At 40.7% G+C, this 15972-nt stretch overlaps 1 protein-coding gene across 1 annotated transcript in view; it reads right to left on the minus strand.

Annotated features, from left to right (window-relative positions):
• Positions 1–15972, minus strand: part of LOC124546027 (protein argonaute-2) — a 280008-nt gene that overhangs the window by 50056 nt on the left and 213980 nt on the right. Inside the window, exons 15-16 of the mRNA XM_047125002.1 lie at positions 15685–15803; positions 15408–15592 (exon numbers count right to left, since the gene is read on the minus strand). Coding sequence (XP_046980958.1) covers positions 15408–15592; positions 15685–15803 — 304 coding nt within the window. The remainder of the gene's footprint in view (positions 1–15407; positions 15593–15684; positions 15804–15972) is intronic.

A 15972-nucleotide genomic window follows, 5' to 3' on the forward strand; every position in this document is an offset into this window, starting at 1 on the left:
ACTCCTGAATCTTCAGTTGCTGCTGTTATGAATGGCACACCAGTGGCATAATCATGTGCTACTGTTGTGCTATTCGCAACAATGTCAACTAAATGTAAACATGCTGTTCTTAAGGTTTTGACAGACCATCTGAAGAAAGACACTAGTGGATCAAGTTTAGCTCGAGAATACAGAGTTTTAAATTGAACAGTAAATGACATTAGAAAGAACAGTGAAGCCACTACAAAATTTCAGAGTATATTGGACAGTGAAGAAGCTTGCACAGAAAAACAATGTAAATTGCAGAAAAGCAGGATTTAGACTATGCATGTTTTACAGAATTTATGTAGGTACACTGGCAACGACAAGCAATAAATGACCCTATGATTTGTGAAAGAGTCCCTGAAATGAACAAGAAACAAGAAAGGGCAACACTGATTTTGAAGTGACTACTGCCTGACTTGTTGCATATAAACCTAAGCATGGCATAAGGCTTTGTGACTATCAAAACTGACTGTGGACTTATTGTGTAGTAAAGTGTTGCACTACCATGTGTACATGATTAACTTGAGGCTATTTAGTAACATTTGTGAAGGATAGAATATGTAATTATTTGTGTAAATTGTGTGAATGTGTTATACTATAGAAGAATGATGAGGCAGAAGGAGCACCACTGCATCCTGTGCACAAATTTGGAGAATATGTGCAGTGTTCGAGAATACACTCAAACAAAAATGAAGACTTGATCTCAGAGAAAAAAGAAGACATTTTGGAAGCTAGCTGGCTGAACAAGACTTGTTAAACTCGATCATAACATTGAGCGAGTTAAACAGGAAAATTAGCTTTGTTCCTTTGTTCTACAGTAGTGTTCAGATAGTGTTCTCACAGTTCATCAGTTTTTGCTTAGCAAGAGTCCTCTGTAGTGGACAGGACAGTACAATTCTAGTTAGTCAAAGCATTAATATGCGATTTCCAAGAAATCCACTAGAGACTGTAACTGATTTCCATTTAAGTATGGTGTCATGAAGTTAATGATAGCATGGTCTATCATTATGAGTGTAATGTCTCTTACCAGATTTAGCTGAAGAAAATGATGGAATTTTAATTGATATCAATTTTATCAGCCATAATCTGATTGGTACTCATCTGTGTGTAGTATTGTGTCCAGTGTGACTGCTGGAAGTTATTTACATAAGGAAATAATTCCAACAATAGAGAGGCTCAACATTTATACCGTTGACGAATGGATAGTATCGTAACTGTGTGGATAGGTTGAGACTATTCTCACATTAGTTATGCTCTAATAGAGTATACAAAGAAACCTTGTGACTTTAACAAAGTGATTTTGGATCCTTTAATTGTAAGAAGCATTGCGCGGCATTATTCTCAATTGAAAGAAAACTGGATTTATACTCATGTAACACACTGCTCTGCTGAAAACTGGCAGTGGTAAATTCCCTTTTTTTTTTTTTTTTTTTTTTTTGGGGGGGGGGGGGGGGGGGATGAGGTAGGCCACAAGAATAGATTATCCAAGGAGAAACACTGTGGTACTCTAGCACATTAAGTGTACAAAACGGGGATGCATTAAATAATTGTACTATCTAAAAAAACAAAAAAACAACCTGTCTATGTGTACTTATTGTTTAGATTCCTAACTAGAAATTCACATAAAAAAAAAAAAAAAAAAAAAAATCATTTTTAAAGACAACAAATACTATTTTACAATGTTTTAGCCAGAAGTTTACTTATACAAAGGATTCTTAGATAATTGTCAACTTATCATTAAAGTTTGGGCACTGACAAAATAAGCAATTCTGCTCAAAGATTATTAAAGTCAGACCCATAATTTCTAATGAAAGATATTCAGTATGAAAGAGATAATAATTACTTTGTGCAGAATGGGTCAGGTAACTCTTGTCATCGATAAGAGCTAACACTGTTGGTCTAGTGAAGCAGTTACTGATTGACAAATGAAAGTAGTATTTAAAATTTTATTGGACACAAGAAAGTTTTAGTAGAATGTTAAATCATTATATCTTTTTTTCTGTGATCTAATTTTGATGACCACAATGTGGCGCAAACTATGCTCACGTTATCTAGTAGTTTTGGAGAGCAGTGTGCTCAAAGACAGACAAACAATGGTTCTACAGATTTATTATTAGTATAGACAATGTAAATCTGAAAAAACAATATAAATTGAAGATGTGTTCATACAGATGATGTATAAAACGTATACTCTATTTTATTTAAGAAGAAAGATTTATCTTGACATTAACATCTGTGGTGGATCATTAGAATGTTGTCTATTCTTATAACTGAAATTTGCTGAGAGAGAGAGAGAGTTAGTTTTGGACCACCATTACTTTTTCTTTTTAAATTAATGTAATATAGCCATATACTATGAAATGTAAGGTTTTTATACAGTAATGAAAGCTGCGTATTTACCAGGTCATGTTTGTGTACATCTTCCGATTATTATTTGGAAGTTTACCTGCCAGTTCTCGTATTTTACCTCAACCTTCTGTCAGTACAAATTCTATTAAACAGTGACTGGACAATGAAGAAACTACCAGAAAATGCCGACAAAATCCCTAGTTTCTAAGAATGAAATATCAGTACCTTGTTTTAGGCATGCAAATCAACCTTCACTGCTATTTTATGTTGAAAAACCTGTAACATTTGCCAATCACAGGGAAGTATACAAACTTATGGTGCTTTAAGGGAATAAAAAAAAAACTGCTGGTCACCTTTAGAAACAAAGAATTCATGGATGGCAACACACACTTTAATAGAATTTTGTAAAACTGTTTATTCCTCGTGTCAAAAAGTGACAGCTTGCAACTGGGAAGTCTGGAAATACTTCCTTTTTTATTGATAATGCCCCAGGTCTCATTAGAACAGAAAACACAAATTCTAAATTTCAAACAGTGGAAAAACTTGAATGAAATTATGACAGTATTATGAAAAGGATAAGTGCTGCTCACCGTAGAATGGATATGATGAATTGCAGACAGCCACAACACATGGATAGCTAAACATGTGAGGACTGTGATGACTAAGAAGCTGAAGTATGGTGTGCACAGGCAGATCATATAAATTGTACATTAGTCTTTACTTGAATAACTGAATGCTCAAAATAGTTTTAGAAAGAATTAATTAAATTAACCCAAGTTCACTAACCAGAGTGCTAGCACATTATGATAGTTATAAAGAGGGAGGGCGGAGGCTTTATGTAATCTAAGTAAAAAAAATTACAAAATAGATGTTACAAAGTAGCACTGCATTATTTGAAAGAGTAATTAAAATAAAACTACCCTGATCAAAATTTCTTACACACTCTGAGCAAGTGTATATGTACAAAAGTGACATCCTGACACAGCAAGCCTGCTTCAAATACTTTCCTCATATTCTGGGAAAATGCATCAGACATAATTCACGTCATAATGAAGAGGTACTAATAAAAGACAAAATGCATCAGCCAATCACGCATGAAGATTCTAACCAGGATGAGTGCAACAAACACAAAGGTGAATTGAGGAGGCATGCTTGCAACTCAGTAACGAATTATTGTCTCATAGTTTCAGTTGATTTGGCAAGATATTTCTAGTTGAGTACACAATATGAAATTTAGTAAATTATTTACAAGCGAGTGGTTAAGGTTATAGAGAATTAAAGAAAAAAACAGCACCCACTCTACAACAAGGTGATCAATCTGACACTTTCCTTTCCATCCGCCGTTTGAGGGTGCAAAAGGCTGGGGGTAATTCTCCTACGCAGAGGCTCGAGCAAAGTGCTCAGCACAGTGCATGGCAATCACATTTGCGTCGGTAGGTAACATGCCATTTATGTTAACACCGGAAACACCTGTTGGGGTCTGGTACCCAAAAAGAAGTTTGATCTTTGCCCAGACTTGGGAAGGTGACGTACAGCACCCAATGGTCGAGACATATCTCTTTCAACATTCCTGCTTCCGCCGTTTGATAAGTTGGTGAACGTGGGCCCGGAGCCGTTTAAAGGCTATCAGGTGCTCCAGGGAAGCGTGCCGCTTACAGTGCTGTACAGCTCGCCGACACTCCTTAATTGCTTCAGTGACTTCCAGTGACCACCAACGGACTGCCTTATGCCGGCAACACTCTAAAGAGCGAAGGATCATGTTTTCTGCCACAGAAACGATTGTTGTAGTCACCTGCTCAACTATCACATCGATGTTATCGTGTGAGGGAGATTCAACGGTGAAAGCAGTGGTGAAGGCTACCCAGTCTGCCTTGTTTAAAGCCCATCTGGGTAGGCGTCCATGGGTATGACACAGGAGGAGTGACAGGAAGATGGGGAAGTGGTCACTTCAACACAGGTCGTCATGTGCTCTCTAGTGAATAGATGGGAGAGAAGTCCTAGGCTGCAAATTGATAAATCAATGGCCGAGTAACTACCATGAGCCATAATGAAATGTGTAGCGGCCCTACTATTTAAGAGGCAGAGGTCGAACTGAAACAATGAAGTTTCGACATCTCTGCCTCGGCCAGTAAGCACGGTGCCACCCCACAAGGGGTTATTGGCGTTAAAATCTCCCAAAAATAGGAAAGGTTTAGGGAGTTGATCAATCAGTGCAGCTAATACATTCAGGGGTACTGCACCATCTGGAGGAAGATATAAATTGCAGACAGTTATTTCCTGCATTATCATTCTGACAGCCACAGCTTCAAAAGGGGTTTGAAGGGTGCACAGTGTCACTACAGACCGAGTTTAGGACATAAACACAAACATCACCTGACACACTATTATAGTCGCTACGGTTCTTGTAATATCCCCTATAGCCAAGGAGGGCAGGGGTCTGCATTGCCGGGAACCAGGTCTCCTGGAGGGCAATGCAGATAGCAGGTGTAAAGCTTAACAGTTGCCATAGCTAAACCAAGCGGTGGAAAAAACTGCCTCAATTCCACTGGAGGATGACATCATCATGAGTCTGGGAAGGCATGGAACATTGAATGAGACAGTTTACACCTCAGGGTCACCTGCAGCCACAGACTTATTGCCTGAGCAGTCTATATCCATTGTGTCTGAGGGTCTGGCAAGATCTACGTCCTCAGCCGACGCCAGAACCTCCACCCCATCCTCACCGCTGAGGTTGTAGGTAGCGGTGGTGTGGGTGCCACCGCAATTTCCTTGGTCTTAGCGATCTTTTTTTTTTGGATTTCTCTTGCTCCTCCTTGGGTTTCCCTGGTTGGGAGGACTTCACTGGCTCAGTGTCTGGGCGTGAGGGTGAGTGGGAAGTCCTACGACCAGCTGCTTTTGAGCTCTTCAGCCACTGGTGTGTGTCATCTCACTAGCAGAAACCTGGGAAGGGAGCGACCCAAGGGACCCCTTCCTAGTGAGAGAAGACTACAAGATTTACGCTTCTCCAGCTTAGCAGTGGAGACGGACATCCCCAATGGTAAGGGGGGAAGGGGGGGGGCGGTTGCTGCTGAAGTAGCTGGTGCGGGAGCAACAGGGAGAGAAATGCCCCCAATCATGAACTGGGCAGGTGTAGTCTTCCGGCTCTGAGAGGTGACTGGGGTTGGCGGAGCTGATGGTGCCAGAACTGTCGTAGCAGCAGTGTAAGATGATGTCATACATACAGGATGCAGACGTTCAAATTTTCTCTAAGCCTCAGTGTAGGTCAGTCGGTCCAGGGTTTTGTACTCCATGATTTTCCTTTCTTTCTGGAGAATCCTGCAGTCTGGCAAGCAAGGCGAATGGTGCTCTCTGCAGCTGACACAGATGGTAGGCGGGGCACATGGAGCATTGGGATGTGATGGGCGCCCACAATCTCGACATGTGACGCTGAAAGTACAGCGAGAAGACATTTGGCTGAACTTTCAGCACTTAAAGCACTGCATCGGGGGAGGGCTTTAGGGCTTTACATCACACCGGTAGACCATCACCTTGACCTTCTCCAGCAATGTATCGCCCTCTAAGGCCAAGATGAAGGCACCGGTGGCAACCTGATTATCCCTCGGACCCCGGTGGACACTGGACGAAATGTACACCACACAGCTCATCGTCAGACTGCAAAAGAAGGCCCCTGTGAAATATGATACCCTGGACCATATTTAAGCTCTTATGGGGCGTGATGGTTCCGGAAACAAACAAACCCCAGGGTGTCACAAGCAAGTAACGTCAGTGACTGGGCAGAGGATGCTGTTTTGATCAAGACTGACCCAGATCTCATTTTGGACAATCCCTCCACCTCCCCAAACTTGTCCTCTAAATGCTCAACAAAAAACTGAGGCTTCATCGTCATAAAAAATTCCCCATCAGCTCTTGAACATACAAGGTACTGTGGCGAATAAGATCTGCAGCCATCTTTAGCCTGACATTCCTCCCATGGTGTGGCCAGGGAGGGGAACGATTTGGGGTTGTACTTCTGTGCGATGAATTCAGCTCATGAACACTTAGAGACTGCTGGTGTTTCACCACCAGCGAGATATGGTGGACTATACTTCATTGTGCGTCAACCGCCCTGATGCCACCCACTCTGACCAGGAGCCCTCCCAACGGGCGCCACCCAGCTGCAGCAAAGGCCACCTGGCAGGATGGCCATTGCTGGGTGTCCTGATGCCCCAGGGGGATGGGCATTTACCCCTTGGCATACGTGGGGAGTTAACAGCGCAGTCATCAGCAGAGCGATCCCTGTGTGATCAGGGGGCTACAACTAACAGGGTACATGGCGGCCCCACCACAACGGACTGGCTACCGTTCTGGATATCAAGTGCAAAGAAGTCCATGGTCATCGTTGACGCAGAAAGCAACACGGCATAGTGAATGGTGGAAAACGCACCCAGGAAGGTATCCTCGCCCAAGAGATGGAGAATGAGCGGGACTGAAATGCGACAAGAAAGTGGGCTAAAGATCTCAATGCATGATGGACTCTATGCCCCATGTAAGGTGCTCTTCCCCGATTGGCTCACTCTTTGGGAAAATTTTGAAGAATGGAGGTAAACCCTACAGGGGACCATCACATAAAGGCCGAAACATGTGAAACCCCTTTTAGTCACCTCTTATGACAGGCAGGAATACCTCGGGCCTATTCTTACACCTGGACCTGCAGGGGGAGAGACGCTGTGTGGGGTTTTGTACAGCATTTAATAAAACTAGGCCACTTCTCAGTTTCCTGAACCTGCACCATTTTGGGAGGTATGTGTACAGAAAGTTTAGGCAATAATGGTTGAACGAACTTAGCCATAAAATAAATAAATAAATAAATAAATACATAAAAATAAAAAAAAGTTTGTTTCCTATGTATGGTGGACTTTTAGATTCTGTGTACGAACCTTGAGTAGTTGGAGGAGGATATTAGTGTTTAGTGTCCCATCGACAACGAGGTCGTTGTAAATAGAGCACAAGCTTGTATTAGGGAAGGATATTGGCTGTGCCCTTTCAAAGGGAAGATCCCTGCATTTGCCTGAAGCAATTTAGGGAAATCACGGAAAACCTAAATCAGAATGGCCGGATGCAGGTTTGAAGTGATGTCCTCCCAAATGTGAGTCATGTACCTCGAATTGATTCAGTTTACAAATATTATTGTCTTTAACTGTCCTTTTTATGTTTTTGTTTGTGTCTATATTTGTTTTATATTAATGTAAACAAATGCACATGACAGTTAAGGCATATGAAAATGTGTCCTTTCAACTGCTATTTATCCATCTCCGTGTAGAAGACTGAATGGATAACTACAATGTCTCACAAATATCAGATGTTATATTTGGCAGCACCTTGTAATATACTTTGATCCATACATTTTGTGTCCAGGATGGAATTTTGGGTTTAACATCCCATCAACATCGAGATTATTAGATATGAAGCACAAGCTAGGACTGTGTCAAGGATGGGGAAGAAATCGGCCATGCCCTTTCAAAGGAACCATCCTGACATGCCTGGAGTGATTTAGGGAAATCACGGAAAACCTAAATTTGCATGGCCAGACAAAGGTTTGAACCGTCGTCCTCCCAAAAGCGAGTCCAGTGTGCTAACCTCTGCACCACCTTGCTCAGTACCTTGTGTGTTCATTTTGCAACTTTGATGAGCAGAGCTCATACGTATTGACACTCCATCAGTACTTTTTATTAGTACAGTTAACATGTTCATATTTTAGAGCTGCTTTATTTATTTCATCGGAGCTTTAATTTACATATGGTGACTTATCTATAGTTACTATAAATAACTGGTGAGTAAGGTTACATTTAATATCTTCCCAGTAACAGCAGTCCCTCCATAACGTTGTGTGATTTTAAAACTAGCTGGCTATTATCGTTTGTAATAGGATGTACTACTGTTGTGTTGCTCTAATCCTGGTTGGAGCCTCGACTCACAGTTGGCTGTTGCACTTTGTTCTGTATTGGTACCTCTTTGTTATGATGCTAAATGTGTCTAACATTTTCCTAGAATGTAAGAAAAGTACCTGTGTCACAGTCTTCTGCTGTCTCGATGTTCACTTTCTACATGTACACGTATCAACAGTGTATTAGAATTTTTGCTTCAGATTGCTTTAATTCAATTAATGTTTCTAATAATGCAGTGTCATGTTTTAAAATCTATTTTTGTAACTCTCATTACTTACTAGCTGAATACCCAGCATTCCCGAGTACATACTTCTTTCAAATTCTGTAAGTCAATCTCCACCCTTACCCATTCTCTGTCCATCCCTTCTGCCCCCTCCCCCCATCTGCCCATCTCCTCCTGCCCCTCTCTCTGTGCTATAAAATGATATAATTTTGTAGGTATATTCAGTGGCGTATGTGGATAGCACCTGACATTTCTTGTGAACAGAGTTCGTAGTAAAGAAGTAATAAATTCAAATTTACACACTGCAGCATCTTAGTGCTTGTCATGTCATATCCTGAGATATATGTCGTACAATGCTATATAATTTTGTATGTACATTCAGTGGTATATGTGAACACTGTCTGCAACATGTGTCTTGAATACAGGTAGTTTTAAAGAAGTAATAATGATGTGAAAATGAACAGCCAAAATGTAGTACACAATACAAGTTTTCCCTTTATCATTACGTGAGGGAGTGTCAGCGAGAAAAAGTTATAAAAAGATATGAATTTATTTCAAGACGGCAAGTGTTCTCGTTACCAAATACTGGATGAATAAAATCTGAGTATTTGTGTGTCATGGATAACAACTCTTTTTCCCTCCCACTCTTATCCCTCCCTTTGATAGGTAGGTGGTTCTTATCCCCACAGCAATTCTTTCCAGACAGTAAGTGACGTGTGCACCAAGTTTGGAGAAATCGGTACAGTGGTTTTGGAGGAGATGTGGAACATACACACATGTATACAACCTGACCACTATATTATTGCTCTTGGCATCCTGTGGCCGTTGTTGGAAACACTGGGTATGTTGCATTAAACAAGTACAGTTGTGACTGAGGAAAACTCATCACACTATGAATGACTTCAGGAAAGTTCTGCATATAGTACCAAGTGGTTCAATATGTCCTTGTAAAATATCACAATAAAAACTCACGATAAGCTGACCATGGCTCACTCACTCCCAGGTGGAATAATATTGTGGTCGACTAATGCATGCATTCATTGCATACATAAGGACATTTTTATATTATGTATGAGAGTCGCCTGGTAGAATTTTGCACAGAGCACAACATAATCATAACTAACACTTGGTTTAAGAATCATGAAATAAGGTTGTATACATGGAAGAACCCTGGAGATACTAAAAGGTATCAGATTATATAATGGTAAGACAGAGATTTAGGAACCAGGTTTTAAATTGTAAAACATTTCCAAGGGCAGATGTGGACTCTGACCACAATCTATTGGTTATGACCTGTAGATTAAAACTGAAGAAACTGCAAAAAGGTGGGAATTTAAGGAGATGGGACCTGGATAAACTAAAAGAACCAGAGGTTGTACAGAGATTCAGGGACAGCATAAGGGAGCAATTGACAGGAATGGGGGAAATAAATACAGTAGAAGAAGAATGGGTAGCTTTGAGGGATGAAGTAGTGAAGGCAGCAGAGGATCAAGTAGGTAAAAAGACGAGGGCTAGTAGAAATCCTTGGGTAACAGAAGAAATATTGAATTTAATTGATGAAAGAAGAAAATATAAAAATGCAGTAAGTGAAGCAGGCAAAAAGGAATACAAACGTCTCAAAAATGAGATAGACAGGATATCTAGGGATATTCACAGTAGCTTCTCAGTATATATACTCTCTTATGAAATTTGATATTAACAACCAAACCCAATTCAAAAGTAATAGCAGTGTGCATAACTACAATACTAGGAGAAAGGACGATCTTCACTATTCAAGATTAAATCTAACTTTGGCACAGAAAGGGGTGAATTATACTGGCACCAAAGTCTTTGGTCACTTACCAAACAGTATCAAAAGTCTGACAGATAACCAACAAGTATTTAAGAAGAAATTAAAAGAATTTCTGAATGACAACTCCTTCTACTCCATCGAGGAATTTTTAGAATTAATTAAGAAAAAAAAAATTAAAAAACACTAAAAAATTAAGTTGTTATATTAACTTAAGTATGTTGTTAAATTAACCTAATTATGTCATGTATTGGAAAATTCGACTCGTTCCACATCATTACGAAATATCGGATTCATGATCCATGGAACTAGTATTAATCTAATCTAATCTAATCTAATCTGGCTAGAGGACAAATGTAAGGATGTAGAGGCCTATCTCACTAGGGGTAAGATAGATACCGCCTACAGGAAAATTAAAGAGACCTTTGGAGATAAGAGAATGACTTGTATGAATATCAAGAGCTCAGATGGAAACCCAGTTCTAAGCAAAGAAGGGAAAGCAGAAAGGTGGAAGGAGTATATAGAGGGTCTATACAAGGGCGATGTACTTGAGGACAATATTATGGAAATGGAAGAGGATGTAGATGAAGATGAAATGGGAGATACGATACTGCGTGAAGAGTTTGACAGAGCACTGAAAGACCTGAGTCGAAACAAGGCCCCCGGAGTAGACAATATTCCATTGGAACTACTGACTGCCGTGGGAGAGCGAGTCCTGACAAAACTCTGCCATCTGGTGAGCAAGATGTATGAAACAGGCGAAATACCCTCAGACTTCAAGAAGAATATAATAATTCCAATTCCAAAGAAAGCAGGTGTTGACAGATGTGAAAATTACCGAACTATCAGTTTAATAAGTCACAGCTGCAAAATACTAACACGAATTCTTTACAGACGAATGGAAAAACTAGTAGAAGCCAACCTCGGGGAAGATCAGTTTGGATTCCATAGAAACACTGGAACACGTGAGGCAGTACTGACCTTACGACTTATCTTAAAAGAAAGATTAAGGAAAGGCAAACCTACTTTTCTAGCATTTGTAGACTTGGAGAAAGCTTTTGACAATGTTGACTGGAATACTCTCTTTCAAATTCTAAAGGTGGCAGGGGTAAAATACAGGGAGCGAAAGGCTATTTACAATTTGTACAGAAACCAGATGGCAGTTATAAGAGTTGAGGGACATGAAAGGGTAGCAGTGGTTGGGAAGGGAGTAAGACAGGGTTGTAGCCTCTCCCCGATGCTGTTCAATCTGTATATTGAGCAAGCAGTAAAGGAAACAAAAGAAAAATTTGGAGTAGGTATTAAAATCCATGGAGAAGAAATAAAAACTTTGAGGTTCGCCGATGACATTGTAATTCTGTCAGAGACAGCAAAGGACCTGGAAGAGCAGTTGACTGGAATGGACAGTGTCTTCAAAGGAGGATATAAGATGAACATCAACAAAAGCAAAACAAGGATAATGGAATGTAGTCTAATTAAGTCGGGTGATGCTGAGGGAATTAGCTTAGGAAATGAGGCACTTAAAGTAGTAAAGGAGTTTTGCTATTTGGGGAGCAAAATAACTGATGATGGTCGAAGTAGAGAGGATATAAAATGTAGGCTGGCAATGGCAAGGAAAGCGTTTCTGAAGAAGAGAAATTTGTTAACATCCAATATTGATTAAAGTGTCAGGAAGTCATTTCTGAAAGTATTCGTATGGAGTGTAGCCATGTATGGAAGTGAAACGTGGACGATAAACAGTTTAGACAAGAAGAGAATAGAAGCTTTCGAAATGTGGTGCTACAGAAGAATGCTGAAGATAAGGTGGGTAGATCACGTAACTAATGAGGAGGTATTGAATAGGATTGGGGAGAAGAGAAGTTTGTGGCACAACTTGACCAGAAGAAGGGATCGGTTGGTAGGACAAGTTCTGAGGCATCAAGGGATCACCAGTTTAGTATTGGAGGGCAGCGTGGAGGGTAAAAATCGTAGAGGGAGACCAAGAGATCAATACACTAAGCAGATTCAGAAGGATGTAGGTTGCAGTAGGTACTGGGAGATGAAAAGCTTGCACAGGATAGAGTAGCATGGAGAGCTGCATCAAACCAGTCTCAGGACTGAAGACCACAACAACAACAACAACATGAGAGCCTCTTTTCCACGATACAATTTCGATGAAATATAGTGTATTTGATGCCCCTAGCTATGCCAAAGTTACCAGTGAAAACTGCATAAAAATCCATCTGGTAGTTTTGGAGATTAGTATGTTCAAAGAAAGACACAAAAACACAATGGTTATATTGATTTATTATTAGTATGTATTTTAAATAAAGCCAAACTCCTCTGTGTAACTGTAATAATATGCTAGCACTCTGGTAAGTTCACATATTAAGTTTATTAATAATTACTGAAACTGTTTTGAGCATTACATTAGATGTATTCGCAATTCCAAATATGGACAACAATCAGCTGTATAATAGAATGAGGACAATGAAAATTTTGCCAGACTGGGACTAACGCGGATTTCCTGTTTGTCATGAACAGTCACCTTACCATTTGGCTACCTTAGCACAGCTCATGGCCAGACCCAAATTTCCATGTGTTGTCAACCATGTGTCTACAACCTGTACTTTTACATCTATTTTGCACATTCTGTACAGGGGAGACATTTTACTTTAAAGTCGCTTGCCCAGTGTCGGTGGATAAATACGATATTGCAGTGACTGTGTTAGTCAAATTTATGCATGCATGTCCGAAGGAACTTTGCATCGTAATTCGGAATAACACAGGCACTGCTATATTGTGTTTCGAGCATCTGTTTATTCAGTAAATGGCTAATGTACAATTCATGTAAACTGCTGTGCATACCATACCTCAGGTATGTCAGTTGTTACTGACAGACATTAAGACGTTTCACAGAGCCTATATGAGGTGCTATCCAAAAGTTTCGAGACTGGTGCTGCCATCTGTTAAAAACCTTACCTCTGGACTAATGGTCACCATCACCCTTGAAGTAGTTCCCATCTGAACGTACACACCAGTCCCGGCGCTTCTGCCACTGGTCAAATGTTTTCTTAAAGTCCTGTTCTTTGAGGGCTTTTATCACTGCCAGCGATGCTTCTTGAATTTTCTCTAGAGTGTCGAACTGACAGCCTTTCAACTCGAGTTTCAGTTTTGGGAATAGTGCAAAGTCGCAAGGTGCCATATCTGGCGAGTACGGTGGGTGGGGTACAACCGCCAAGTGGTTTTTTGCCAAAAAGCTCCTGGTGAGCAAGGACGTGTGACAGGGCGCATTATTTTGATGCAGCAGCCAGTCCCTTGACACCGAAGTTCAGGCCCTCATCGCCGAATGTTTTCACGGAGCCGTCACAAAACATCACAGTAGTACACGGAATTCACTGTTTGGTTGAGTGGGACGAATACTTTGTGCACAATTCCCTCGGTATCAAAACAATGATTGTGCTCTTCACTTTGCTCTTCACCTGTCTCACTTTTATGGGTCTCTGAGAGCGCGGGCTCTTCCACTGTCACAATTGTTGCTTTGTCTATGGTTCATAAATGCAAATGCAGTTCTCGTCACCAGTGATAACCCCTTGACAAGAAGGTTGGATCACCAGATGCGGTCTGACGAAGGTCCGTGCATACTTCAACACGCTGTGCCTTCTGATTGGCAGTCAAGATCCTCGGCACAAATTTTGTGATGACACGATGCATGCCCAATTTATCAGTCAACATTCGTTGACATGTCCCACAACCAATACCCACTTCATCCGAAGGTCTCTAAAGGTACGACGTCGATCCGCACGAACCAGTTGTTTAAGTTTGGCAACAATGACTGGCATTCTGTGGCTAACGGGCCTTCCGGTGTGAGGATCATCTTCAATATCTGTACGGCCGGCCCTGACCCGAGCATATGCGCTGTCCCCCAAACACTTGTTGAATCATTGCAAGGGTCTCCGTAGCACTTTTCCCAAGATTCACACAGAATCTGATACACACGCACTGTTCTGTTCGCGGATCCATTGTAAAATCGCCACACACCAAACACAGAGTATTACAGAAATCACTTTGGACATGCAACACGTCCTCCCAGCTGAATGCCGCTCCACACACTGACTCAACAGATATGCAGCTCTCGCCACCTAGCGGTGCAAAGATCTACTACTACTACTACTACTACTACTTTCCAGATGGCAGCACCAGTCCCGAAAATTTTGGATTCCACCTCGTATGTATGCTATAACTACATATGTATTCACATTTTATATAAATATGATGGAAGCTTGTTTCGTTTATTGCTCTGACAGTACAATTTTTTTCCTATGCTGACTTGGTGTGATTAAAAATTGTATGTACTCAGTTATTTGACCGGGTTTATTATGTATAAATACATTTTCTGATGCCTCTAGGTTTCTTAGGTCTGAAGACGGTCATTGCCGATTGAAATTAATAACCTGGTATAAAGTTCTGTGATCCATAACTAGAATAAATACATAATTACAAATGTGTTACAGTATGTGCGTCATAAATTACAAGTCCTTTGACTGCCCTGCCTGTCAAACATCCAAACCACAAAGTGAACAGTTTTTTTTAAAATTTTTATTTTTTTGAACCAATTTTCATTTTGTTCTACGATTATGCAGATATACTCAAATGAGCCACTAGCATATGGGGTGTAGCAGTATGCCTATTGGTAACTGTTTCACCCTGGCTACTACCCCCCTCCTCCTCCTACTACTACTACTACTACTACTACTCTGCACCATCCTCATTATGCAGCCTGTTGAGCAGACATTCCACCCAACATGTGCCCAGAATTTACAGTCACAGAGTAAAGATAGCACTTGCTAGTCCCCAAAAATGGAAGTGCCAAAGGGTTGAAGCTAAGGATGAACGACCCTCCACCCCAACTGCTCTACGTTTGGAGAGATCTGAGATGTACAAGTGCAAGGGATTGAGTCGCAGTCTTCTGGGAATAAGTAATTTGTGAATCTTAATTTTTGCAACTGCTGACAGCTGACATCAATAAACCTACACGAGGGTGAGCTTTGATAACATTAACTGTAAATACTGAGCTTTAAGGCATTCGAAATACCAGATGACATTACTTCACACTTACAGTAGACACCACGTTTGTCGTCAATAACCACGACGGCGAGTTCCGTTCCAGACTTTTTACAATCTGAAAGGAGGCCGTACAATTTGGAAGCAGGATCTCTTCTATCCATTACCAATAAATTTTGTGGTCTATCGATCGACATTCCCAATGAATGTCCCACAGACGTCATCAGGTTAGCAAATGACCTTGAAAGAGAGAGTGAGACACCATGAATATATGAATTAAAAAAATGAAAAACTACACTTTGTAAAGATTTGTTTCACTGCAAAGCAATTACCACAATTCATCGACTCTGATGTTTACGCCAAAATTTATGATAACCCAATTCCTCAGCGGAGTGCTCCTCAGGAAATGTTCAGCTCGCCACACGCCTCTCCTCGGTTGGACTTCTTTTTGCTAAAATGTGAGCAGAAAACGACTAATTTAGGCAAGTTTTTGTTTTGTTTTCATAACAGCAATGGAGTAGAAAAGCAAGACAATATCTCTGTAAATGGAATGAGACTAAGGCTGATAACAGAGTAAGTTGGTATGTCATTTAAAAATATTTTGTAAGAACAGAGTAAGT

This window comes from Schistocerca americana, chromosome 8 (genome assembly GCF_021461395.2).
Source record: "Schistocerca americana isolate TAMUIC-IGC-003095 chromosome 8, iqSchAmer2.1, whole genome shotgun sequence".
NCBI classification, from domain to species: Eukaryota; Metazoa; Arthropoda; class Insecta; order Orthoptera; family Acrididae; genus Schistocerca; species Schistocerca americana.